Raw genomic sequence first — 27714 nt, 5'->3', positions numbered from 1 at the left:
TTCTGTAGCCACCTTTATTCTTGTTCTTAGATCTGTCTTTCCAATCCAAGTCCCATTTCTCTACTACTACTATTACTACTACAAATAATAATAAAATCAACATTTATATAAGACTTACTAAATGTCAACCATTGTTTTAAATACTTGACATGTATCAACTCATTTAAACCTCAACACTATGAGACAGCGTATCAGTTGTCTATTGCAACAATAATATTGTATGACAAACCACTCAAAAACTTAAAAATGTAAAACAATTTACAACAATAGCAACGCATTGTTTTTTACAAGTCACTGTTTCTGCTGATCTGGACTAAGCTCAAAAGACCTTGGCTTTGTTTGCTCATTTGTCTGCAGTCAGCTGTCAAGTTGGAATGGGAGTTGTGGGTCTAGGATGGCCTTAGATAGGACAACCTGGCTCTTTTCTATGTGGTCTCTGATTTTTCAAAAGGCTAACCTAGGAGTATTCCCATGGCCACACCAAGATTCCAAGAGAAAGAGTGGACGCATGCAATGCTTCTTGTAACCTAAGTTTACACTGCACACAATCACTTTCTAATATTCTATTAGACAAAGCAAATCAAAACACTAGTCCAAGTTCAAAAGGAGGGGAATAGACTCTGCTTCTTACTGAGAACAACTACAAAGTCAAAGTGCTAAGTGAAAAAAAAAAAGTGCTAAGTGTATGGATCCACAAATAGGCATTATTATTATCCTCATTTTAGAAGGAACTGAGGCTATATGGAGAGGCTAAGTAGCCAGCTCAAGGTCATGGAGGAATTAGATGGTGGCACCAGTATTTGAATTCAGACCGTCTGACTTTAGTCTGTGTCCTTAACTCCTACGATTTACTCTCTCGCAAGTGGTATATTGAATCAGTTGAAGAGATGATAGAGAAAGAAAGGCAAAAGATATCAAAGGGACTTTGGAGTAATTCTATAGAGAGAAAAAATGAACATGCCCCATAGAAGACAAAAGTTTACTGCAAGAAGATGACACTAAGAACCCTCCTCCCTTTGTGAAATCAGAGAAAGGTTTGCATGTAGCCTCTGGGTTTTGGAAGGAGAGAAGGCATACTGTTGAAGGTAGCTGGCTTTCTGGAGTCTGGAGCTTATTAGAACCCATTTCATTACAGTAACCTGAAGGAGAGCACAGTATCCAAAAAAATTCACAATGATAAGATCTTGGTGGTATGAACAGTTGGGGAAATGATTTTGCAACTTCTTGTACCAGCTGTAAGATTAACTGTAAATCTTGTAGCTTGGTTAATTAAGTTGGTTTATAATGCTTAGTTTTTGTATGAAATTGACATGGGAATATGATCTCCCCCTCCTGAGTTAAGTTAATAGGTATCCTCAAATGTGTTATATAGTGGATATTCTTAATTTTTAATTTATACTTTTATTAGTCCCTGCCACAGTGTCTTCCTTGATCTCAGTCTCCAGTTTTTCCACCTCCATTTTTTTTACAGCAACCAGAGCAATTTTTCAAAATACATATTTGATCATAGCACTTTCTGCTTAAAAGTCATCAGTAATCCCTTCAGAGTGAAGCCTAAATTTTGTAAGGTCCTTTATCAGATGGCCTCTCTTTGCCTCCCAACCTATTTCTTGCTGTCCTTTCTCTCCCAGCTAAAGACCTTGCAGAATTCCAAATATGTCATACACTTTCATGTCTCGTTCCCTTTGCTCACACTGCTGTTTTGACAAGAAATACCTTGATCAACACAGATTCCTTCTTTCTTTTTTCCTGTCTTTCTTTTTCTTACCTTCCTTCCTTCCCTCCTTCCCTCTTTCTTCTTTTTTCTTAACCTTTGCCAATTTGAGAGGCTGGCAGAGACAGCAGTGCTGGAATTGGAAAGGTACATTATTAGTACTAGCCAAGGAAGTTGGGAGCAAAAGTGTGACCTGTGTTACTTCTGGGCCAAGGCAGAGAAAAGATTACAGGTGATTCTCTTCCCTCTTCTCATACTTCTTTGTTGGCTAAGAAGGGCACAGGTTTCAAATGGAACAGCTGTAAATTGGTGGGACCTTCTTTAGGCTAGATCCCTATGTGACTATGTGAAACAGAGCTCCCCCCCAATCTGTGATAAACTTGTCACACGAATGAGAAATCAATTTTCTTGTGCTAAATTACTGAGATTTGGAGATTAATAAAGTGCCACATCATAACCTAGTATTTATTTAGTTCTTTGGTAAAATTCCTCTTCATGTCCTTTGCCTATTTTTCTACTAGGCTATTCACATTGATTTATAAGACATCTTTATATGTTATACATTAACATAGACATCAACCTTTTTATGTCATTTATACTGAAATAGTTTTGCCAGTTTATTAATTGCCTTTTGACTTTATAATGTATTTTCACCTTCAAAAGTGTTAAAATATATATAGAGTAACCTATAAATCTTTGAAAATTTCTTTTCCTCATTTTAAGATGAGAAAGGCTATCTGAAATTTGATAGATTGATTTTTCTTCAGTTTTATTTATTTTTAATTGAGATATAATTTACATATAAAAGTATATTAGTTTTAGGTGTACTGATCTGATACATGTACATATCGAAATATAATTACCACAATAAGTTTAGTCCATCACTACACATAGTTACAAATATTTTTCTTGTGATGAGAACTTTCTTTTAATTGAAGTATGGCTGATTTGCAATGTTTGTTAGTTTCAGGTGTACAGCAAAGTGATTGAGTTTTATATATACATATATATATAAAATATCTATATTCTTTTTCAGATTCCTTTCCATCATAGTTTATTACAAGATATCAAATATAGTTCCCCGTACTATACAGTAGGTCCTTATTGTTTATCTATTTTATATGCAATAGTGTGTAACTGTTAATCCCAAACTCCTAATTAATCCCTCCCCCCACCTCTCCCCTTTGGCAAACACAAGTCTGTTCTCTATGTCCGTGAGTCTGTTTCTGTTTCGTAGATAAGTTCATTTGTGTCATATTTTAGATTCCACATATAAGTGATATCATGTGATATTTGTCTTTCTCTTTCTGACTTACTTCATTTAGTATGACAATCTCTACATCCATCCACGTTGCTGCAAATGGCATTATTTCATTCTCTTTTATGGATGAGTACTATTCCATTGTATATTTATAAACTACATCTTCTTTATCCATTCATCTGTCGATGGACACTTAGGTTGCTTCTATGTCTTGGCTATTGTAAATAGTGCTGCTATAAACATTGGGGTGCATGTATCTTTTTGAATTAGAGTTTTCATCTTTTGATGAGAACTTTTAAGATCTACTGTCTTAGAAACTTTCAGACATACAAAACAGTATTGTTAGCTATAGTCATCATGCTGTACATTACATCCCCAGGAATGATTTATTTTATAACTGGAAGTTTGTATCTTCTGACCACCTTCACCCATTTCTCTAGTTTAATTAATTCCTATTTTTAAAACATGAAATGTAATTTACTGTAATTTTTGTTTATGCATGGTGTTGGGTAGGGATATAGCTTTGTAATAAATACATGCATCTTAAAACACTTTGCTCTCCTTTCTAAATTAAAAAGACAGTTTGAGGGTGTGCTTTTGAATTATTTCTTAACATCCTCATGACATTAAATATCCATTCAGCACATTCAGGATGACTTGGTCATTTAACACTTCACTGAAGGTCTGTCTACTCCAGGGATGCAGAGCACATCAAAGGAGGACAGGCAGGAAGCAGAGACATTTCCAGTCATGAGGGGAAATGCCTGATTCAGTGATGCAAGCAGTCTGGAACTAGACAGGAAGCAACTCTCTTCCTCGGTACCTGTGTAGTTAGCACTTTACTTTTTCACTTAGTAATTCAGCCTTCTACGCAATAGTAAAATATAGATTGAGGGCTGAGAAGCATTTTGCCAGGCTAATGGGAAACACCCTTGTTTTTTTTCTCAGTTGTGTAGGCAAAACAGTCCAGTAATTTACAATCGTGGGAACTTTCACTATACTTGGAGATAATCACGGTATAGAGAGTGAAAAATTATCTCACTGTTTTTTTTGCAGTTGCATGTCATGTGTTCTAAGATTTATACTAGGCTGGAGTAATACTCGGTTCTCTAACCAAGAACCTGTAGATGTTCCTCCCTTAACAAAAAGTTCTGATCAGAACCATGAGATCTGTAAGAGCCTACAAGACCGAGATTCTACAAACTGCAATCAGAAATGTGTCTGAGTGATGGTGGTGGGATAAAGGTGTATGTGTGTGTGTGAAAGAGAGAGAGAGAGTACCTAACCAGATGCAGCCAGGCCAGAGTCAGGTTTTTTCCCAGGTTGGTCTACAGTCTTTTGCTTTAGTAGTGGGTTTTACCTTTCATAAGATGGATCCTCTACCCTGTCTTAGTCTGACATCTTGCAAAGAATTTTTGGTGGCTCTGGTTTACAATGGTTCTAAGAGAAAAGGAAGATGAATCTTTTTAGTACCACCAACACAGAGAGCTGATAATAACAGCCATGTTACCAGTTTTCTGCATTTGTAGAAACATCAGGTCCTACAGTGCCAGGTTAAAATACTCTTGTCCATTATAATTCCCCAGGAAATTGCAATTGGAACTCTCCATAGAACTGGTCTTTTGGTTTAGTATTAGAGAGAACTGAAAAATATTGGCATTTGTTTTATAGTTATTGTTCTTTTGAAATCCCTTGTATTTTAACATCTGGAAGAGGGGAAAACAAACCCAAACTAAACACATGCATCAGTGATGTTTTTGTGCATTAAAAACAGGTCTTCCAAATATTGACAGGGTCAAATTTCTAAGCTTCTCAAGACACAGATCAGTTCTTTTAATAATCTGGTCTCATTTCTCCAATTTGATATCTTTGAAGACAGGTTTGTATATTCCACAAATCAGAAATGATTATCATCTTTTAGCACAAATTGATACTTGTTTTAACATAAAAATTTAGTTGCAACATGTCTACCCAAAGTCAGCAGATGGTCTAAATACTTCCAGTGTTGTGTGGGAAATTACCTTGGGGCAGTTTATACTTGTAGCCTCCAAGTACCTCTCCAGGCGAGTTATCTGTACCAGAGGTCACAGAGCAGGTGGGCTTACAGATTAAATTATGATACCTTGAGCTACATGTTTTATTAAATAAATTTAAAATATACTGTGACAATCAAAAGGAAAGAATGGGATCAGTTAACAATCTGAGGATCTGAGGAAAGTCGGGTGGAAATATCATAGCTCCCGAATCCTGGGGTATCACAAACCAAGCTTGGATTTCAACAAAGATTCAGCTATTTGGAAATATCTTGTTGATTGCATCAGCCTTAAATTCAGTACCGATTTCTCTAGAAAACCATTTTGCTAACTGTAAGAGTGTAAAGACCTATGGTACAAAAACTTTATACAAACAATAAATAAAATGCTAAACAAATGTAAGATATTATTTTTGATATTAGTAACAGGGTATTCTGACAGCACAAATCCTTCTTGTAAATCCCATCGTGGTAATGAGCTACTCAATTAGATTCATTCATTCACTCACTTAATTGTCTATTTGTTTACTATGTGCCAGGTATAGTTCTGAATAGTATGAATAGAGTGGGAAAATGTATAACTGAATCACTTTGCTGTACGCCTGAAACTATCACAACATTGTTAATCAATTATACTCCAATATAAAATAAAAAGTTAAAAAAATAAATAAATAAAGCAGTGAACAAAACAACAAATATCCTGCCCTTACAGAGCTTTCATTCTGGTAGGTGGGGAGAGAAAATAAAATATAATAAATAAGTTGCGTGCTATGTAAGAAGATTCTAAGTACAATGAAAAAAATAAAGAAAGTAAGAGGGTTTGGGAATATCCAAAGAGTTAGGGGTTGCAATGAGGGTAGGCCTAATTCTGAGCAGATTGAGCCCTATAGATATTTGGGGGGAATATGTGAGAACACTTTTGTGTTAAGAAGAGATCAGCTTCTAGAGTTAATTTGAATGTAGAGTTATCAGAATTTGTGAACAGATTGTATATGTAAGCTGTGAGAACAGCAGGTGAAAAGGCCCTGAGGTAAAAGTGTTCCTCATTTCTTCCAGGAACACCAGGGAATCCATTGTAGCTGAAGCAGAAGGACCAAGGGGAAGCAATGAGGAGGTCAGAGAGGCAATGGTGGGACCAGATGTGTGGGGCTTTGTAGGCAATATTAAGAATTTAGCTTTTGCTCTTAAGTGGGGAGATATTTATTTTCTATGCAGGGTTTTAAGCAGAAGAGTGATAGGATACGACTTACATTTTAAAATGATACTCTGGCTGCCTTATTGAGAAACAGACTGGACTGGCTTAAGCATGAAAGCAGGAAAACCAGTTTGGAAGATGTTGTAAGTCAGGTGCAAGAAGTTAGTGACAGTCCAGGGTGACAATAGTGAGAGTTTTAGGGAGAGGTTAGGTCCTATATATAATTTGAAGGTTGAGTCATCAGAATGTGTTAACGGATTGGATGTAGGGTGTGAAGCAAAGAGAGGAATCAAGATAAGCCTAAAGATTTTGATCTGAGGACCTGAATAAGTGGCAATTCCATTAACTGGGTTGGAAAGTGGGAGCATCATTTGGGAGAGAAGAAAGGCTCTGTTGTGGATATGCTAATCTCAATTCTGAATGTCACTTTAGAACCTTAGATATATGAATATGTAGTTCAGGGGAAAATTGTGAGCTGCAGATATAGATTTGAGTGTTGCCCATTACAGGGTGTTACTGAAAGCCATGAATGAGGATAAAATCACCAAGGCGGTGAGGTTAAAGGACTGAGTGTGAGGCTCTTAAGAATTAAAAGGTCTGAGAGAAGAGGAAGGGCTGTAAAAGAAACAGAGTAGGAATAACCATTGAGGGGGAAGAAAATCAGGAGCATGTCTTGTTTTTTTTTTTTTTTTTTTGAAGTATAGGTGATTTACAATGTTATGTTAGTTTCTGGTGTATAGCAAAGTGATTCAGTTTTATATATATAAATATATATATATATATATATATTCTTTTTCATATTCCTTTCCATTAAGGTTCATTACAGGATATTGAATATAGTTCCCTGTGCTATACAGTAGGACCTTGTTTATCCATTCTATATATAATAGTTTGCATCTGCTTGTCCCAAATTCCCAATCTAACCCTCCACCAATCCCCTCTCCCCCTTGGCAACCACAAGTCTCTTCTCTATGTCTGTGAGTCTGTTTCTGTTTCTTAGATAAGTTCATTGGAGTCATATTTTAGACTCTACATGTAAGTGATATCGTATGGTATTTGTCTTTCTCTTGCTGACTTACTTTGCTTAGTATGATAATCTCTAGGTCCATCCATGTAGCTGCAAATGGCATTATTTCATTCTTTTTTATGGCTGAGTAATATATCAAATCTTCTTTATCCGTTCATCTGTTGACACACATTTTGGTCGCTTCCATGTCTTGGCTGTTGTAAATAGTGCTGCTGTGAACATAAGGGTGCGTACATCTTTTCGAATTAGAGTTTTGTCCAGATACATGCCCAGGAGTGGAAGTTGTCTGGATCATATGGCAACTCTATTTTTAGTTTTTTGAGGAATCTCCACACTGTTCTCTGTAGTGGTGGAACCAATTTACATTCCCACCAACAGTGTAGGAGGGTACCCTTTTCTCAAGAGCATGTCTTGAAAGCCAAGTATAGAACCACTTTAAATGCTTCTAGTTGATCAAATAAGATGAAAATTGAGAGTTGATCAGGGGATTTAGTAACATGGGGGTCAGTGGAGACCCTGATCTGAATGTCGTTCCATGGAGTGGAAAAGGCCAGAGAAGGAAAGGAACAGGGGCTGGATAGCATACACAAGGAGCAGAGTGGTGGGGTAGAATCTGAATGGAGAGATGGGGTCAAGAGAGTTGAATGTGTGTGTTCTTTTTTTTTTTTTTAATTTAGTATGGAAGAAATAACAAAGTGCTTGAACGCTGATGGAAATGATTTGGTATAGAGTGAGAAATTGATGTTGCAAGTAGAAGAGAGATTTGAGGCGCTGTATCCTTGAATAGCTGGGCTGGATATGACCTAGTGGCTAACTAAGAGGTTGTCTTAGATAAGGATGCAGGCAGTTCACCTATAAAAATAGGAAAACAGAGCATAGGAGGGTAGTTACTATGGCAAATATGATGGTGGGAGCCTGTGAGGGTGCCTTCTGATTTTTTCAGTCTTTTCAGCAAAGGAGGAAGCACAACCATGAGTTGAGAGTGATGACAGGAGAGGTGTTTTGGGTGCATATGGAGGGAGATATTTATGAAAAAAAGTCATGTAGAAGAGCGGATTATATAATCATAATGCAGAAGTACAGGTAGGTGGGAGGTGTCCTTCTCATCCTATAAGTACAGAGCAATTTGGTACATACTGTAAAGTTAGTCAGAAACTGCTGGATCCCTAGCCTCTCTCCTCATCTGCCTCTGCTTCCTGATTATTAGACCTGTAATTACTCATCCTTTCCTAGTCTAACCCATACTGCCTGCACTCTTGTGATTTACTTATGGTCCTAGGTACTAATGATTTGCAACTTGTAACTTATTACCCTATTTTATTAATAATTAATGTTGACCATGGTGGCTATGTTTAGCTATGCTAGGATTTAAGACTAGATTTACAAGAAGAATATGTTTCTGAATCAAGTCTGTAGATTGGAATCATGAAAACATGATTATAAATTAGTACAACCACTTTGTTAATAAAACAATATCTAGCATCTGGCCACAAAACCTTTAATTCTGTTTAAAGAGTTTTCACAAACGGGCAAGGAGGACATGTATTTTTGTGAATAGATATGTCACCTTTATCTGTTTCTGTTCTTAGATGGGTAGAAAGGAGAGCAGGGGGCAGAGAAGCCACTGGGAAGGGGAACGTTTTCCCATTTTTAGTTTTTATGGACAGCAGAAAATAAATATCTCATGGCTGTGGCAGAATGGTCAGTGTCAAATGAGAAAACACACCTGCAAGAATTTTTGATACCAGGCTAGACTGAATCTCTAAATTTCCACTGATAAATCTTGGCTCCAAGCTCAAAGTATCAGTGTGAGTTGAAAGAAGTGTTTTATTAATACTCTAAAATCTAAATCCAATTCAACAAAGACCATTAATAGCCAAGACATTATTCTTAATATAATGTGAGTGAAATGGATAAGAGAAATTAGGTAAAAGTAAAGGAAATATGGACTCGAAACCAGAAGTCTTGGGTTTTAATCCTGCCTTTGTCATTGACTAGAAACCTGAAACAAACCTTGTAAACTGTGAGGCCCTAAATTTCCAGTTTGAAAATGAGAGCTTGAGTTAGACACCTTCTAAAAACTCTTCTAGTACTAAAAAATAATTCTACCAAGTGAGTCTTTATTAAAGACTCCTTTTAAAAGTATCATCTATTAAAATACAAAGGTAAAATTTGTTGATATGTTTCTTCAATTTTTAAAGAAAATAGATCTTTAGTTTTTTGATAATAAAATTAATACATGTCTCTTTTAAAAGCAGCATAGAAAACTAACAAAGGAGTGGAAAAAAAGCACATGTAATCCCATCTCTCACTATTAACATTTGATGTCTATAAGGCTATTGAATAACAATAGCTATTTTGATTGGAATATGTTTATTTTCTTTAAAGTAGTTATTTACTGATATAGGAAAGTTACATTTAAAAATATTAATTTTGTAACTGGATGCCTTTGTGAAACTCTCTTAAGTCATTTTAGTCAATATTTTGTTTTCTTCATGTAGAAACTTTTTTTTTTTTTAATTGGGGTATAGTTGCTTTACAACGTTGTGTTAGTTTCTGCTGTACAACGAAGTGAAGCAGATATATGCATACATATAGTCCCTCTCTTGGACAACTCTCCCCGCAATCCCATCCATCTAGGCCACCACAGAACACTGAGCTGAGCTCCCTGCATTATCTAGCAGGTTCCCACTAGGTATCTGTTTTACACATGGCAGTGCACATATGTCAATTTTTTATCTGCAAATAAAACGATTTAACAAATTCTGAGCCCCTACTATGTAAGGAGTCCTTTCAATTATTATGAAATTATATTTCATATTCTTAGAAAACATTTTTAACAATTCCTTTGCTATTTCTAGAACAATATGTCATTTCTAGAACAGTATTAATAGCAGTGTTGAGAGTAAAAAGTTCTGTTAGTGAGTTTTTTTTTTAAATCATGTTAAAGATCTTTATTAAGAATTTTAAAAAGTGTAAAATAAGAGTTTGATGACTTTTTGGCACCTATTATGATTACAGAGTGTTTTTCCCTTCATCATTTTTTTTTTTTTTAGAGAGAAATTATATTAACAAGACTTCTAGTATTAAATCATTCTTATACTCTGGGAATGAGAATAGTAGAATTCTCATTCTAGTCATATAATAGTAGAATTTCAATCAGCAATGGATTAAAAATATTAACATTTTATTAACAATTTTTGCTGTTGAATTTTTATTGACATGCGACTGTGATTTTATTATCACTATTTTGGCCAGGTTTTGTTTCAGGGTTAAATTAACTTTACATAAAGTGAAGCTTTCCTTCTTTCTTTGTGCTCATAGAAGTAAACTTTTCCTTGAAATCTGAAAGAATTCTTTTGTAATACATTCTTTGTTGTTGTATAATAGCTTCATCAGTGCTTTATTTTGTTCTTGATTTGTTTTGAGACAACTTACTTCACTTATTTTCTGGGAAGAATTTCTTTCAAATAGATTTTCAAACTTATAATCATAGGGTTGAATACCTATGCCTATATAAATTTAATAACTTCTCTGGGAACTTGAAAAGGTGGGGAATTACCTGTAGACAATAGTTTATATTATTTCGTATATTTATAATTCTCTTAAGACTATAGTTCCTCTTTAAAAATTCATCTTGTTTCTGGAGTTAATCTGTTTGCAAAGAATATGTTAGTCTATGTTTTGCATGCTGTGCTTTCTGTCACATTTTTAAACTATTTTATTGTAAAATAAACCACAAAGAAAGCAAAAAAGGAATGCAGAGATTAATGAATGATTGTAAACAGAATAATTTTTAAAACCACTTTATTAAGGTATTGTTGACATAAAAAATCTGTACATAATTAATGCATACAATTTAATGAGTTTGGGGATAAGTAGACACTTGTGAAACTATCACCACCTTTAAGGCCATAAACATATCCATTACCTATCAAAGTTTCCTCCTACCTCATTTATTATTATGTTTACTTATTTATTTATCTGTGGTAAGAGCACTTAACATAAGATCTACCCTCTTAGCAAGGTTTAAGTATACAAAACTAATATGAATATGAAATTAGCTATAGGCACTATGCAGTAAAGATCTCAAGAACTTACCTATCTTACATAACTGAAATAAAATGAATTATCTTATAACCATTACTTAGGTCAAGAAATGGAATTTTAGTAGCCATGCCAGAAGCCCCTTCATTTTCCTGTTTTCATTTTGTTGTTTTTGAATCTTATTTTTTATTGAGATATAACTGACATATAACATTGTATTAGTTTTAGGTGTACAAAAAATTGATTTGATATATGTATATATTGTAGAATAATTACCATGATAAGTTTAGGTAACATCCATCACCTCGTATAGTTACAATTTTTTTTTTTTTTACTCTTGTGATGTGAATTTTTAAGATCTACCCTCTTAGCAACTTGCAAATATACAATACAGTATTATTACCTGTAGTCACCATCCTGTACATTACATCCCAGGACTTATTTATCTTATTGTCCCATCTTAATCATGTCTCCTCTCCTTCCAAAAGTACCCACTATCCTGACTTTTATAAGAAGTACTTCCTTGCTTTTCTTTATGATTTTATCATCCAAGAGTGTAGGCCCACTTTTTAAAACTTTATATTACTTTTAAAGTGTTTTTTAAATCTACACATTCTCTCTCTTTCCCTTTTGTTCCATCATAATAAATATCTTGAAGAACCCAAGGAATTAGATGTATAAAGTTTTTTACAGATCACCATATTTCTTTATCTTCTGCATTTCCTGTAAGTTGGCAACTGGATTCACATGCTTGATAACACTGTTTTGATTTCCATGGCCAGACCGTTGTCGTGATGTGTTCTTTTGTTAGAAATCTTTATTTCTGAATGTTTTGCTCTCTATATGTGATGGGGAAAAATGCAACAAACTTCACTTCTAGTGAGTTGTGTGAGTTCCAGTGTGTGTGGATTGGTGGTGGGGGGTTGGGGGTGGATTTTGTGCATGTTTTACATTAAGGGTATGAAGGAGTACTTCTTTGACTTTGGATTGTTCACCTATGGTAGCTGGGCAAGTGTTATGGACTGAATGCTTGTCTTACCTCAAAATTCATATGTTGAACTCCCAATGTGGGTCGTATTTGGAGGTGGGTTTTTGGGAGGTGATTAGGTTTTGATATGGTCATGAGGGTGGGACCCTCATGATGAAATTAGTGCCCCTATGAGAAGAGGAGGAGAAAGCATACACACCAAGGAAAGGCCATATGAGCACACAGTGAGAAGGTGACCATCTGTGAGGCAGAAAGAGAACATTTGTGATACCCACTATGCCAGCACCCTGATCTTAGATTTCCAGCTTCCAGACTCTGAGAAAATAAATGTCTGTGGTTTAAGCCACTCAGTCTGTAGTATTTTGTTCCAGGAGCCCAAGAAAACTAAGAGGTAAGAAGTCAAGATGGAGAAAAGTTACAGGGCCTAAGGGCTTTTAGTTTGGTGAGGCCATGTTGTTTTTTTTTTTTTCCTGTTTCTTGCATAACCACATTTGCATCTGTAAAAATTACTCACCCTTGCTTCTAGAGTCTCTAGATGATGAGAATCTCTTCCCCATTGCCATGTTGGAGAAATATGTTACTTTTAAAAAGAGTGTTGTCATTAAATAAACCATAACAATATGCTAAGGAGTGGCTGTTATTTTTCTGCATTTGCTTAGCCTTGGGGCAGGGACATTCTAGGGCAGAAATCTGTTTCTTGCAAGGTCTCCTCTGTTTCCAGTCCTGTTCTCCATTTACTCTCTATTAGTGAGAACTGGCAGAATTTGCTTTAGTTACTTCTCTGAAAACTGCACCTTTTCAGGAAGAGAAGTTGCTCATCAACCTTTGATGTTTTTCTTCACAATGATTAAAATTTACTGTACTTGGTAGTAATTCCTGCCAAAGATTTGTGAAACTGTATCATTGGCAGTATTTACTGGTTTCAGAACTGATAAACATTTTCTTTCTCATTTTTATTTCTTTTTGGTTATATCTGTCAGTTTCCAAGGGGAGGCCTTTATAAGAGGTTCTCCTAAGGAATTGTCCATTTTTTTCTTTCAAATAAAAATGAGTGAGCAAAACATCTATAAGGCACTTGGTTATTTGAACCATGAGACAATTAACTCCTTAGGCAGCAGTTCTCAAAGTGTGTTCTTTGGAACCCAGTTCTACATCATGTTAATAGGAGTTACAGGAGAAAAGTTTTTCATGATCAAATAAATGTTAATAACACAAGTGAAACAAAATTAAACAATTAAAAAATTTTTTACTGAAGGACTTTTAGCACCTTTAACATGCAAAAGGGCATTGTGAGTGTATAGGACAGACATAATACGCAGTGTTTCCCAGAACTTATTTGAATTCAGTACCTTTTTTTCTATAAATCATCACAGAGGAAAAATAAATTTGAAGAACAGATTATGTAAAACACTGGTATAACAGAATCTTTTCCTAATTGCAGGTGAAGAAGTTAAGAATAAAGGAAAAGCCTTTCATATGCGAGCTTGCCAACTTCATGATAAAACACCCTTCATTCCCCTTCCTTCTCTGCTCCCTCCCTCCCTCTGTTCATGCAGCAGATGCTTAAATGCCCCTGATACGCACCACAGAACTGCATACTTGACTCATGCTCTCTAGTATGTATATAAAAGGAACTTTTAATATGAAGGAAATAATATGTTCATCTCCCACTTTACAGTAATATTGTGAAAACTGAATGAAGCAATGCATGTAAAGTGCTATAAAAATCCGATTGCCCGATAATGAAATCTACGGACCAGCACTTTTCAAATGTGCTGTTGTAATACACGGACGTGTTGAGCTTCATTGTGAAATATGTTGCAAGTTCTTAATATATCCAAGTGTGTGATATTATACAGTTTTCTTTTTAAAGACAAAATATACTGTCCTCCAGGTTATACTGAAAATAACATCATTGTCATTCATTTGATTTCTGACATGATTTATCAAGTGGGAGAAAAAGGGAAAGTGTTCTCGCCAATCTTGTGGGAATTGCCCTGGGGATGGACTGTCTCTGCCGTTGTTATGTAGCATGTGGGGATAGCACATAAAGATTGCGAACTGAAACAGAAGACCCTGGGCCTTGGCATAGTGGACATTCATCATTTCGGTAAATTAAGAACAGTTTCCAAAGTGCATGATGTGGTGACTTGAAATGTTGCTGAGACATGGATTTAATCCCACGAGGCTGGATAGTAGAGAGTGAATCACTTGGTGTTGACTGAGTTTAAGAGCTCTTGAAAGAAACGTGATTTGAGAGAAAGTCCAAAGCTTATTCAAATATTTCTGTGAACAACATGGGATGAAGGCACTTGCTTGGCTACCACAATTTTGCTGTGAGTGAAGTATGAATATTTTAAGGAGAATTTTTTTTTTTTTATTTTAACTTTGGGTTTATTTATTTATTTATTTATGGTTGTGTTGGGTCTTCGTTTCTGTGCGAGGGCTTTCTCTAGTTGTGGCAAGCGGGGGCGACTCTTCATCGCGGTGCGCGGGCCTCTCACTATCGCGGCCTCTCTTGTTGCGGAGCACAGGCTCCAGACGCGCAGGCTCAGTAATTGTGGCTCACGGGCCCAGTTGCTCCGCGGCATGTGGGATCTTCCTGGACCAGGGCTCGAACCCGTGTCCCCTGAATTGGCAGGCAGATTCTCAACCACTGCGCCACCAGGGAAGCCCCTTAAGGAGAATTTTTATGTGCATAAGGTGATGTTAACAGAAACCATGACGGCACTTTGCCATCCTAGATTTTTCTTTTTGGGTTAAAGATTTTATATAGGGGAAGAGTTATAAACTGACTGGAACTAATGGTCAGAGCAGATGAAATCAAAACTTATTGGAAAATAGATGCTGAGCACACGTATCCAGTGAGGAGAAGCCATCCTCAGCACTTAAAGGGAAAGGGCACAGTGACTTTTCTACTTGGTTGCAATGCAGCAGGTTTTATGATTAAGGGCAGACTGATTCTGCCCATCCACTAACCTAAGGTCATCTAACATCAAGAATAAGTGCATTGTGCCTGCATATTGGTGCTGCAGTATATAAAGTTGTGACACAGCACAACCCCTTTTGGGCAGATGTCATCAGGGCACACCCTCCTGCAGACAGTGCCAGAAATGCAAAGCCACGTAGACTTTTATGTGCCAGTTCTCCACACTGAATTACCCTTTATTATCTTGACTGGCAGGTATTCTTTTAGATACAGTAAAAATCTGTGTCTGATCATTCAAGATTCCTTTTGGAAACTGCCAACAAAGCACATTTTACCTATGTCTACCAAGGGCTACTGATTTTGGGGAGCCAAATATGCCAGTGGATGCTTTTGAATTCAATGCATGTTGTTCATAGAAACAACCCTCATCATGGCATTCAGCATCTCAAGAAGACTCACAGATCCTATTTAATACAAAATATCTCTGACATTACTGCGGTATTAATGGAAATGCAAAGCTAATTGGTGTTAATACATAATGTGCATGGGGTTTTACAGTTTACAGAATGTTTTTCTTACACTTGCTCTCAATGTTTTTGGGGTAGAGAGGTTAAAGTCATACGCTTGGATGCAGGTATATTCTAAAAGGTGTTAGGCCTGTTGAGGTTTTGTTGAGAGCTGCAAAGTGAGCCAGAGCTGGGTTCAGGGACACTTATCTTGCTATTGGGGTTGGCTCAGTGGAGGGCAGTGAGACGGTGATGAATCTATCTCAGTTCTAACTCTGGAGGTATGTATACCAAGCTCTACAGTCCTATGGAAAGGTGGAGACCTCGTGGCATGTGCCTTTCCTAGAGAACCAAGCCTTGGTTTGGGCACACAAAGGAAGGGCCTGAAAAGAATTACATAGGTCGCAGAACTCAGCGACATGACCAGGAGTCCAGGAAAGTCTTCAAGTCCTAGAGGGAAAGCAAGAAAATTAGGTAGAAGAACAGGCCAGACTAGGGAATCAGCATTTCAGGAGACAACTGGGTCCTATGCTTGGGGAGATCAAAGACCAATGCTGCAAATGCTTCCAGGCATATCTGTTTGGAACCCACAATCCCTAAGTCCAGAAGTCATGGTGGAGCCCCTATAGAAAAGTGTCTTGAAGACAAGACCCGGTCAAATTGAAGGACAGAGGCTGTTAGTTTTCTAATGTATCTGTGTACATTAGGCTTTTCCCAGGGAATTTCAGGGTTAAGAAACGTATCACTGGGGTACCTTATTCTGCTTACTCTAAGGACTGACCAAGAAACTGAAGTTGCATATAAGAATTATGGGAGGACTCACATGAGGGCTTAGAACCATGGCAGTGTGGGAAGGAGGTTAGTCCAGAAGAGCAGGTGGGTCCCTCCTGCCTCTCCTTGTTTTTACTTCTTTTGTCACCACTACTCTTGCCCCTTTGAACCAGCTCTTAGTAAAGGAGGGAAATGGTGATGTTTCCTCAAAAACAACATTGGGCAAGAAGAGGAAGAAAATCAAGGAGCTGTAACCAAAAGGAAAGGCGGTGTCTTTTGACTGTTTATGTTGGGGTTGCAACTTGACTATCTGGGTACTTCTAAATATATTAGTCATCCTGGAACATTATTACCAGAGTCACTAGGTAATTTCTTTTTTTAATTGCCTAGTGATTTTTTAAAAGCTCCCCAGGTGATTATGATATGCAGCCAGGGTTAAGATCTAGTGAACTATGAATAGGCAATTTCAAAGACACATAAGAATTATAAATTGGGTACAAGAACCTGGATAGTAAAACTTTGGGGAAATCTTTATGTATATATTTTATATATATATATATAATATATACATAATCCTCTTATTAGTTTTTCACTTATCTATGACATTTTTATGATTCTGTTGTGAAGTTTTCCCCAAAGTATGCTCTGTAGGATACTAGTTCCATGCAATGTTTATAGGCTGGTGTTTACAGTGGGGAGTGCCATGCTTTCATACTGTGGCCATGGTACTTCCTGTGTCTACCCATTTCACCCACATACATTTGTAGGAAAGTGGAATGTAAAGGAATCCTCCTAGCCCCAAGCCTCTTTTTCTCCCTTTCATTCTCTCTCTCTCTCTTTTTTAGATTCAGTAAAAAAATTATTTATATATTATATATATTTTACTGACTGAACATTTCTTCCCCCCCGTCCTTCCTCTTCTTCATCTTCTTCTTCTTATTCATTCCAATCATATAACATGAAACATTTCCCAACTCAATTGATTTTGAATGTATTTTTTCTCCCTTAGAACATTGCTCTACAAGTGTCCTGGGGCATCATACTTGGGAATGTAACACTGCAGTTAGAGGCTGAGAGAAGGGATGAAAATATCCATTTGGAGGGTGGTCTTTGCTGCCTGTGGCTGCCTCCTTAAATGTTTGCCAGCTTTCCATCGCAGGAGTGGTTCTCAGCCTCAGTTTAGCTCTGAAATTCATTCTTAAGATTCTTCTCATATTTCTCGTTTATAGCTCAGTAGATTTCTCCAGGGCAGGAGGGATCCGGGGTAATGTGACCTGGTGAGACAGATATTCCTTCTTCCCTTTTTGCTGTGTTTGCCCTAGAAGTGACCTGGGCTACATAAAGATGGATGTACAGGTATAGTTATGTAAATATATACGAACTCAGAAATGAGGGGCAAATATGTTTTCCTCACATGGGAGTGTTTGATGATTTCTGAGAATGCTCAAAATTTTAAAGCTGATCTTATAAACCTGAAAAAATGAGTTTATTCTTCTATATTTGAGACCACTTCTCTCTGAAAAAACTGCTTTTAGTTCTTAAAGTACAATAATAAAAATTCATTTCAATCAGGTACAAAGGAGGAGGAGATTAATGTAACTTGTTCTTTTTATGGTGTCCCTTAGCAGGTCATTTGAAAAAATAAGCATGAAGAATTTGGTGAAGACTGCGATAATTGGGAGGAGGAGGTATTCTTGATATTCTTGGAAAATTTTCCAGAAATAAGACCCACTGTCTCATTTCCATCTCTACTTCCAGAACACCCACATGCCACCATGTTAAGTGCTATTTATGTCATCAGCCAAGAAAATGTATTTGATAAAGAACCTTGACAATGGTAGAAAATTGATGCTCCCTATAACTTCAGCAGAAGGGAGTTTTTAGCTCCACCGCCCCATGATCCTGCAAGCAGTTAGGGAGCTCACTCCACTTTCTAAAGGACACTGATAACGGTAATAATATTCCATCCCTGATCAGAGGAAAGGAGAGAGGAGCTAAGGAAAAGCTGAAAAACAAATCCCGTTCTTTTATGAGGACTAGTAAAGAATGAGAGAGAAATAAATCCATCTATCAAACAGACTTTCAAATGATGACTTCATTAGTAAAGCAATGATCAGTTTGACTCTGGGACAAAACAAAACTGGGGACAGAAAAACTTGGACAAAATAATAAAGTTGTAGAGACAACATTTTGGCTGTAACAATGAAAGTGTTATTAGTATCTTTATTGTTGTTGATGCTGCATTTGTTGATATTTAAGCACTTTGGAATTTTTGGTACTGTTTGTGAACCCCAGAATGTTTTAATGTTTTTTCAATTTCCATATTGCTTTCTAGAATTTTGTTCATTTCTGAATTTTATGCATTTTTTAAAATTTCTAGTTTGCTTTGCCTTTTCTACTTGTTTTTGCCAGATTGTTTTTATCTGTGATTGTGGCAATCAACCCAAGTCAGAGCTGAATAAAATCTTCCTCATCATCACCATACCTTAATGGGTGTCGTGTCTTAAAAATCAAAGAACTTTCATATTCTACAAGAAGGTCTTTTATGTAGAAGCTACCATTTTTTTCTTTTTATTTGTTTAGTTTTACTAATATAAAAATAATATTTTATTTAACCACCAGAGGGAGTCCCCAAATCTACTTAAAATAAGTAAGTAGTAAATTTTATATCTTTTATGGTTGAAAATAAACAATTCTAACAGCTGTGTGTTACGGCATGTGGACTCACTTATTGGGTCTTTGGTACATCAAGAACCTAAAACCTCGTTCTACTAGAGATTCCACATCATTTTAATTAACAGTTATTAAATAATAGGCTATGGATTTTTTTCCCCTAGGAGAATCAAGTGTTCTACGTATTTTCTTCCACAAATATTATGCGGGTGTGGATTGGGAGAGGAAATTATGCAAATGTTTCCTGCAGGCAGAGCAGACCAACCACACTGGTTCTCTCCAGGAAGGAATGGTCTTGGATCTCCCAGAAAAACCTCTCTTTCAAATGTCAAGCATCTCGTAAGCAAGCCTCTGAGTCACATTTTCCTGCCGCTTGCCAAGTATCTTGTAGTAGGACAATTCTTGGGAGGGGCACTTCCTGGGAGCACCGTGGCATTTCTCTATTGCCTCTGTACCTGACTTTAAAGCTTCTCAGAGTTTTCTCACATACTAACTTCATCAGCCCTACTTCATGGCCACAGCAATTGTTGTGCACAGAGGTTAAGCAGATTACCTGAGGCCATGAAGCAGATGAGTGAGAGACCTGGGGTTGCATCCAGGACTCTTAGCTGCGTTGGTTGGTATATTGCCTTCCATTGCTTCCCAAGGCTGCAAGCTGGCCTGCTTCTTCCCATCATGCTTAATTAGAATCAGGTATTTTAATTCCCATTTCTGAGTTGAAGTCAATTTCACCACCGTAACTAGAATGTTGTCTCAATCAAAAAATAAGTTACAAACACTGAATAGCGGTGAAATATATTCATTCAGAGTCAGCATTGATATATTCTTCCTTCCTCATCTCCTTTAACCTCTTATTCTCTCCAGGCTGCTTACAAATATATTCAATGTATCAACAAGTGTTAACAAAGACACTGCCTCAATATTAGCATTTTGGACAAAAAAGATATTCTATTTGATGTTAGCATAACTCCGCATTTGAACTAGGTAATTAAAACACTATTTGTGAATAAAGTATTAAATACATAAGGTCTCCCAGACTCCCAAGAAAGTAATAAGCTCTTTCACCCACAATGATTATCCCCTGGGCCAGTGTTTTCACAGCTGTAGTCACAGGTGCCCAGGAAATATATCCCAGTCAGGCCCTGCAATATTCTAGCTCCTTCAGAAGCATGGGGCATCCTGAGTGCTGTGTTCACCTCCCCTTGTCCTCCACTGGCTCTGCCACAGCTTAAAAAGCCACAGGGCTGATTTTGTGCTGAAGGACTGGGGTCCTCAATTACACACATTCTGTAACCTGAACTGAAATACACTTAAGGCTGCTGTCTCCTTGGCTTACCGCAGGGGGCAGACGCCGACAGATCAAGTGTTTAAAGAAACAAATTCCCAAGGACAAGCAGGGAGCTACAAAAATGTAGAAAAATGAAAAGAATAAATTTTCAAATGTGTTTTCTGGTGCCACCTTTAATAGTACATCACATGAGATGGTGTTTATTTTACTTATTTAAAAATAAACAACTCTTCATTAATGCTAAAGATGTATGAACTTAAGGTTTGAAGCTAGGGTGATAAAATTTTTCTGCAGAAAAATACTTCTGGTTAGTGTTCCCTTTTTTACACTTTGCATTTCAAATTTAATAATTCTATGAATATGTTTCACTCAGATGTTCTAATCCCCCAAATAATACATTCTTAGAAAATATTCTTCCCAAGGGAGAAAGGCCATGAACATTTTAACTTCCCTTGCCAGTCATTGATTTTTATCCTTTACTATACTTTCTAAAAACCTGAGCAAAGGGCATAAAGCATTGTTATTTGCAATGAGAGAAACTATATGCAAAAGTAAAAAAATCTCAAATCTGTGGAAAGCATTATGAAGAAGTATAGCATTACTGGTTATTGCTCTATACAGACTTGCCTATGCTGTCTTAACTTTACTTTTTAGCATGATGGTGATGAGCATGGACACTGAAGCCTGACTGCTAGGATCTGAAATTTTGCGTCACCTCTTACTGAGTTATATTAAACATGTAATAATATTTCTGTGCCTCAGTTTTCTCATCTGTAAAATGGAGATAATAACAGTACTTATCATGCTGTTCTGAGGATTAAATGAGTTAATATTTGTTCATTATGGATATTTATTTTAAAATAGAACAGTGCCTGGCAGTGGAATTTGTTTAAATAAAACACATATGTGTTTTTTCATAGCATCACTATGCGCTAGGTCAACATTTTCATATTAACGATTGGGTCTCTTTTTCCCTGTCCACCCAGAATGCTTGTATTAGAAGTTCATTGGACATGAAATACATTCTGGAGCTGTCTGGTCTCAGTTTTCTCATCTATGAAACGGTGATGATGATCTTGTCTTGGAGGTCTGATATGAGATATAGTGAGAGAGCACATGTGAAATGCTTGGGAAAAGTTAGGCTATAATAGGCACGTAATAAATTCTCACTGATAAATAGAAATAACGATGTGCAAAGTCATCAGAAAAGCTCAGACAACCCACATAAAGATTCAAGGAGATAAAATGAGTATCACAGAAAAGAAACACTTGTCTGTTAAAAGGTTTAGTTAGTTTTGTTGTTTGATTTATCAGATTCAAATTAGAACTTTTCAATCCATACTTTCAAAAGAGATTATTGAGACAGAATTTCTGAAAAATTTCTTCCTCTGGATTTTTTTTTCTTATCATTATTAGTTTTAATATTTTAGTATCAAAACCTTTTCCAGGAAAAAAATTGAATGCACATATTATAAAACCTCTTCTTCTGGCTTTTGTAGCCATTTCTTGACTTAATAAAAATTGCCAATATATTGATAATGAATTTCTACTTATTGGAAAGCCTTGTAGAAACACTGTTAAGGTTTACTTAGATGCATGCAAAACAAATGGAGATACTTGTGTGTTTCTCTCTTCTTTGTGCTACTCAGTGGTGGAGGAATAACTATTCATGGTTTCTTTTGTCAGGATGACTAGAGAAAAAATGAAAAACATGCCAAAGGACACATGAATTATTTACATACAAAAAAGGGGTAAAACTATGTGGTGTGGAGGAGACTCCATCTTACTTTGAAAGAACTGAATTTCAGTATCAAATGACTGGGAATGTGTCCTACAAACCTCCACTCATACATTATGGCATGTTCAGTTAGTCACAGTGCAAATATTTATTGCCTTCACAGAAGACTTTGGCATCTACAGGCAATTCCAGATAAAGCCTTGAGAACTGACTTAGTTCTGGTGAAAAAGAAGTATTATGCTAAAACTCGGGGCTTGGTGGATGGTAGGACAGATTGAATTTAGGAATGTAGGTTCTTAGGACCACATAGGCCACTGAGGTGTGGCAGGGTTTTTTGGAAAGCCTCTAAAGTAGGCAATTGGAAGGAAATGAGAAGGCTCTGAGGAAATGTATGATCAATGGCCAAGCGTTGATGGAGAATAGTAGGCTGAGAACTATGTGTTGGAAGAGTTTATGTCAGGGCAGTCTATCTAGCACCAGATAGACTTCATCCTATCACAGGGCGTGGAGTTTCAGGGCAGCGCTCTAATACTTAGGCAGACTGATAAGGACAAGGCAGCACAAAGACCTGGTAGAAAAGATACAGCCTTACTAGGGCAGAATAAAGTTACTGAAACTGAGCTGCAAGACAAAAGCTTAATTTTAGAGATGAAGATATACCATGAGAACAAGATTAGAAATGTCCCTGCTTAAGGAAAGGGTATGTTTTAAAACCTAGGTTAAGGCTGAACTTACAGTTGACAGCCTTACTGTGCAATGTAATGAACACTATTTCACAAATATCCTACAGTGAGTACACTTACAAGTTTCATAAGATGATTTCCTTTAATATCCTTCACAAAGGCAGATGGCATAGGAAATCAAGTGCAGTTCAGTAAAAGTCAAAGCAGGGCCATTCAGCATGTATTCCATGGATATATATGATCGACTTTTATGCCAAGGAGTTTTTGTTTTGTGTTGGTAATATCAAGAATTAAGAGGTTGGGCCGTACATCTCTTCTTATGAAGAGAAATTGTTGGACAGAAATACATGAATATGGAAAGATGAGGATAGGAGGTAAAATAATTTTTATTATCTAAATCAAGAGGTGAATGATGGAGGCAAAGTAGACTTGTAGCGTTACACTTGAATTACTTTTCTCTTTTTCAAACATATGGTTTTGGGTTCCACCAGTAGAATTAGAGAGCTGCAGAATTTGCTCCTGGCATGGACAGTTCAAACCAAGCAGAGAGTTGACAGCATGGAGGTTGGCTCCTGACATAGATGGACCCCAGTGTGGCCAAGCATCTCTGATGTGAGCAGCTAGGCAAACGGTAAGCTGTATCCTGTCAGGGCTTGTTTCTTTTGCAGGCAAAGATGGCAGGGAAGAATGGTAGAGAGGCAAAGGCCCTGCTTGAACTATGCAGGGAGCTGATTATCTTGCTTTTTCTCTAAGGACAACTGGATCTGTGACCTAATATATATTTTTAAAAGATCAAAATAAAAACCCATCAGGACATAAGAATTAACCCTCCATCGCTAAATGTCTGGGAAAAAAAAGGAGGAATAGTTTTTTTGAGGGACAATGTTGCCACTGAAAAATCCTGTACTCAGCCAGATTATTGGTCATGTGCTTTGGCAACAGAAAGTTCTTTTCTCATATGCAAACTCTCAGAAAATAGGCTGCCAACATTCACTTCTGAAAAAAAAGAAATTCACCAAACAAGAGATTAATTAAAATAGAGATCACAAAAATGAGGAAGTTGTGGTATAAAACGTCAGCCAGTAAGCATTGAAACTATTCAAACATTGTTTTTTTTTTTTTTTTAATCAACAGCTGTAAAAATTCATGTAAATACAAAAAAAAATTAAGGGAAGATACATATCATGCATTAATACCAAATTGAACCTCAGAATCCAGATTATCTTTTACTAAAACTAGGCAGTGGGGTGGGGTTGATGGCAGGAGGAGGGGAAGTAAAGCCTGCTAGGTTTCTTATCTTTCATAGGAGGAAGTCAGTGGATGGCACTTCTACACTAATGTAGAAAAATTTAAATATATATATATATTACAATACATTTTTTTAAATGTTAATTTTTAAGTAATTAGTAGAAACATAAAAATAGGGTGGTGTCTAAATCACTACAGAAACTAAGCAAAGAAAATATCTGTATAGAGAAAGACAAGTGAAAAGGGAACAGAAAGAAAGCACGAAATAAACAGAGCATGAAACACAGTGATGCGCATATGACTAAATATTTCATATACAACCATAAATGAAAAAAAGGTCAAACTCACTATTAAAACACAAAGATTAAAATTTGGTCACTCCAAAATATATAAATATGCAGAAAAGAGAACCCAAAACAAAATAATAGAAAAAGTAAACAATAAAAGGATGGGCAAAGGTATATTCAGCAAACAAAGTCTATTATTTATAATAATAGATTAGAGAGTAGAGACTATGACTCTATAGACTATAGAGTGAGACTATGAATAGCCGCTGAGACATAATTCCAAAACAAAAACAGTAAATGGAAGAAAGACAAAAGCTACTATTCACATTGAAGATATGATAGAATCAAAATCTAAGCAGCAAATAACATGGTATTAACATATACAAAGCAGAAACTGCTAGAGGAAATGGGAAGAAAATAAGACAGTGCAATGGCTTTGGGACATGTTATGACCACTTTCAATTTTTGACAAGTGATAAGACATAAAATAAAGACATAGAGCAGTCTAATTAGTAGATTTAATTATTAGACTGATAGCCGACATTTCTTCCTTTAAAGATATTTCATCCTTTTCATTTTCCTTACAACATTTATCAAATTGATGATACACTAAACCACACAAGAAATCCCGATAAATTCCCCAGTTGGGTAATATTTTAGATCAGTGGTCCCCAACATTTTTGGCACCAGGGACCAGTTTCGTAGAAGACAATTTTTCCACGGACTGGGGGCAGGGGGAGGGGGGATGGTCCAGGCGGAAATGCGAGCGATGGGGAGCGGCAGGTGAAGCTTTGCTTGCTCGCCCTCTGCTCACTTCCTGCTGTGAAGCCCAGTTCCTAACAGGCCTCAGACCAGTACCAGTTCACAGCCTGGGGATTGGGGACCACTGTTTAAGAATAATCCTTCAGGGGGCTTCCCTGGTGGCGCAATGGTTGAGAATCTGCCTGCTAATGCAGGGGACACGGGTTCGAGCCCTGGTCTGGGAAGATCCCACATGCCGCGGAACAACTGGGTCCGTGAGCCACAACTACTGAGCCTGCGTGTTTGGAGCCTGTGCTCTGCAACAAGAGAGGCTGCGATAGTGAGAGGCCCGCGCACCGCGATGAAGAGTGGCCCCCGCTTGCCACAACTAGAGAAAGCCCTCGCACAGAAACGAAGGCCCAACACAGCCAAAAATAAATAAATTAATTAATAATAAAAAAAAAGAATAATCCTTCAATAAATCTCAAAATTAAACAATAATATTCACTACTGTGTAGAAATTTAAAATTATCCGTTAAGGAGCTCTTTATTAAAGAGGAAGTTAAAAAGAAAATTTCAGCACTTGTATTTTTGTCAATAATGAAAAGACATACCCTGAAAAGCTTCACTACAATGTACATTTCTATGTGGATGAAATGTAACAAATCATTTTTAATGTGTTCACTATAATGGAAGGAAATCCCTAGAGGTAAAAAATAGTTAGAAAACTGATTAGGAAATCCATAACTTTCCTGCAGAATAGTTCCAGAAAACCAAGAAGCTCTCTCAGGAGACAAGGCCTTGAACCTAAACTGAAAAAGGAGTTTGGGATTGACATGTACACACTGCTATATTTAAAGCAGATATCCAACAAGGACCTAATGTATAGCACAAGGAACTCTGCTCAATATTCTGTAATAACCTAAATGGGGAAAGAATTTGAAAAAGAATAGATACATGTATATGTATAACAGAATCACTTTGATGTACAACTGAAACTAACACTACATTGTTAATCAACTATACTCCAATATAAAATAAAAATTTAAATAAATAAATAAAAATGCAAAAAAAGGGTTAAAGTATTATTAGTAAAAGATTAGATGGAAAAAATAAAACAAAACAAACTAAAAACAACAAAAAAGAAATGTTTCTTGTGAACAAAGGTAGAAGACTAGATTATTTGTTTTGGCCATTACTTTCAGTGGGCAAAACATGAGCAAAAATGTCTCCACTGAGAATGCGTGACCACATTGGTTTGGAGTTCAAATTTACACAACTCCTGTGTTTTAGGGAACCACAAGCTGAGAACTGAACTTAAGTTGATTCAAAAGCAAACAAAACATAATATACATAGCAAAAGACAAGTAAAAAAAACAGAAAAATGGACAAAATAAAACAGCATGAAATAAGATGTTGCACATATGCTCTAAGAAAAAACGTTTGTCCTCTGAAGAAGGATGCCTTATCCCAGGCCAGGTGAAATTTCACAGAAAAAGTCCACCGAATATAAATTCACAATTAAAATTAAAACACAAGGAAATTAGCCATAGTGAATGAGAACAACTGCAATATAGAAAATGTAAGAAAGAAGCACAAATAATAAAAAGAACAAACATGTTTTAGAAGGAAACAAACAAACAAAAAACTTGTAATGAAAAAGCTAATCAAACATATTTGTCATGAAACATTTACCCAAACCAATAGGAATTTTAGAAGAGAATTGAACCAGTGAAGGACAGGATCTATTTAAAGAGATAAAGCTTAAGATTTTCTATAATTGATTAAAGACATGAATCTTTGTATTCAAGAAGCATAAATGAACCTTAAACAGGTAAAAGGAAGATGATATCAATACCTAAAGGCATCAGAGTTTCCTCAGAGATCACCAAAGGTAAAGGGCTCTTTACAAATGAAAGGACAACCCACTGAATGGGATAAAATATTTGCAAATGATATGACCGATAAGGGGTTAATAGCCGCATATTTAAACAGCTGATAGAACTCAACATCAAAAAAAACAAAAAAACAAAAAAACCCGATTAAAAAAAAAGATGGTCATGAAGAACCTAGGGGCAGGATGGGAATAAAGACGCAGACCTACTAGAGAATGGACTTGAGGACACAGGGAGGGGGAAGGGTAAGCTGGGACAAAGTGAGAGAGTAGCATGGACATATATACACTACCAAATATAAAACCGATAGCTAGTGGGAAGCAGCTGCATAGCACAAGGAGATCAGCTCGGTGCTTTGTGACCACCTAGAGGGGTGGGATAGTGAGGGTGGGAGGGAGACGCAAGAGGGAGGAGATATGGGGATATATGTATATGTATAACTGATTCACTTTGTTATAAAACAGAAACTAACACAATATTGTAAAGCAATTATACTCCAAAAAAGATGTTTAAAAAAAAAAGAAGAAGAACCAAATAGACATTTTTCCAAAGAGGAAATGCAGTGGCCAACAGGCACATGAAAAGCTGCTCAACATTGCCAATCGTCAGGGAAAGCAAATCAAAACTACAATGAGCTAACACCTCACACCTGTCAGAATGGCTATCATCAAAAAGAACACAAATAACAAAT

At 36.5% G+C, this 27714-nt stretch overlaps 1 protein-coding gene across 2 annotated transcripts in view; it reads left to right on the top strand.

Moving 5' to 3' along the window:
• Positions 1 to 27714, top strand: part of LOC309614789 (uncharacterized protein) — a 97813-nt gene that overhangs the window by 13868 nt on the left and 56231 nt on the right. Inside the window, exons 2-3 of one of the 2 annotated variants that reach the window (XM_082363639.1) lie at positions 13706 to 13880; positions 18096 to 18875. In XM_082363639.1, coding sequence (XP_082219765.1) covers positions 13706 to 13880; positions 18096 to 18168 — 248 coding nt within the window. In that variant the 3' untranslated portion in view covers positions 18169 to 18875. Of the gene's footprint in view, positions 1 to 13705; positions 13881 to 18095; positions 18876 to 27714 lie in introns of those variants that run through there. The other variant, XM_082363638.1, reaches the window with a different exon arrangement.

Source organism: Balaenoptera borealis (genome assembly GCF_965194805.1).
Source record: "Balaenoptera borealis genome assembly, chromosome: 17".
NCBI classification, from domain to species: Eukaryota; Metazoa; Chordata; class Mammalia; order Artiodactyla; family Balaenopteridae; genus Balaenoptera; species Balaenoptera borealis.
Note: the sequence above shows the minus strand (reverse complement) of the source record. Positions and strands in the feature narration are given on the sequence as shown.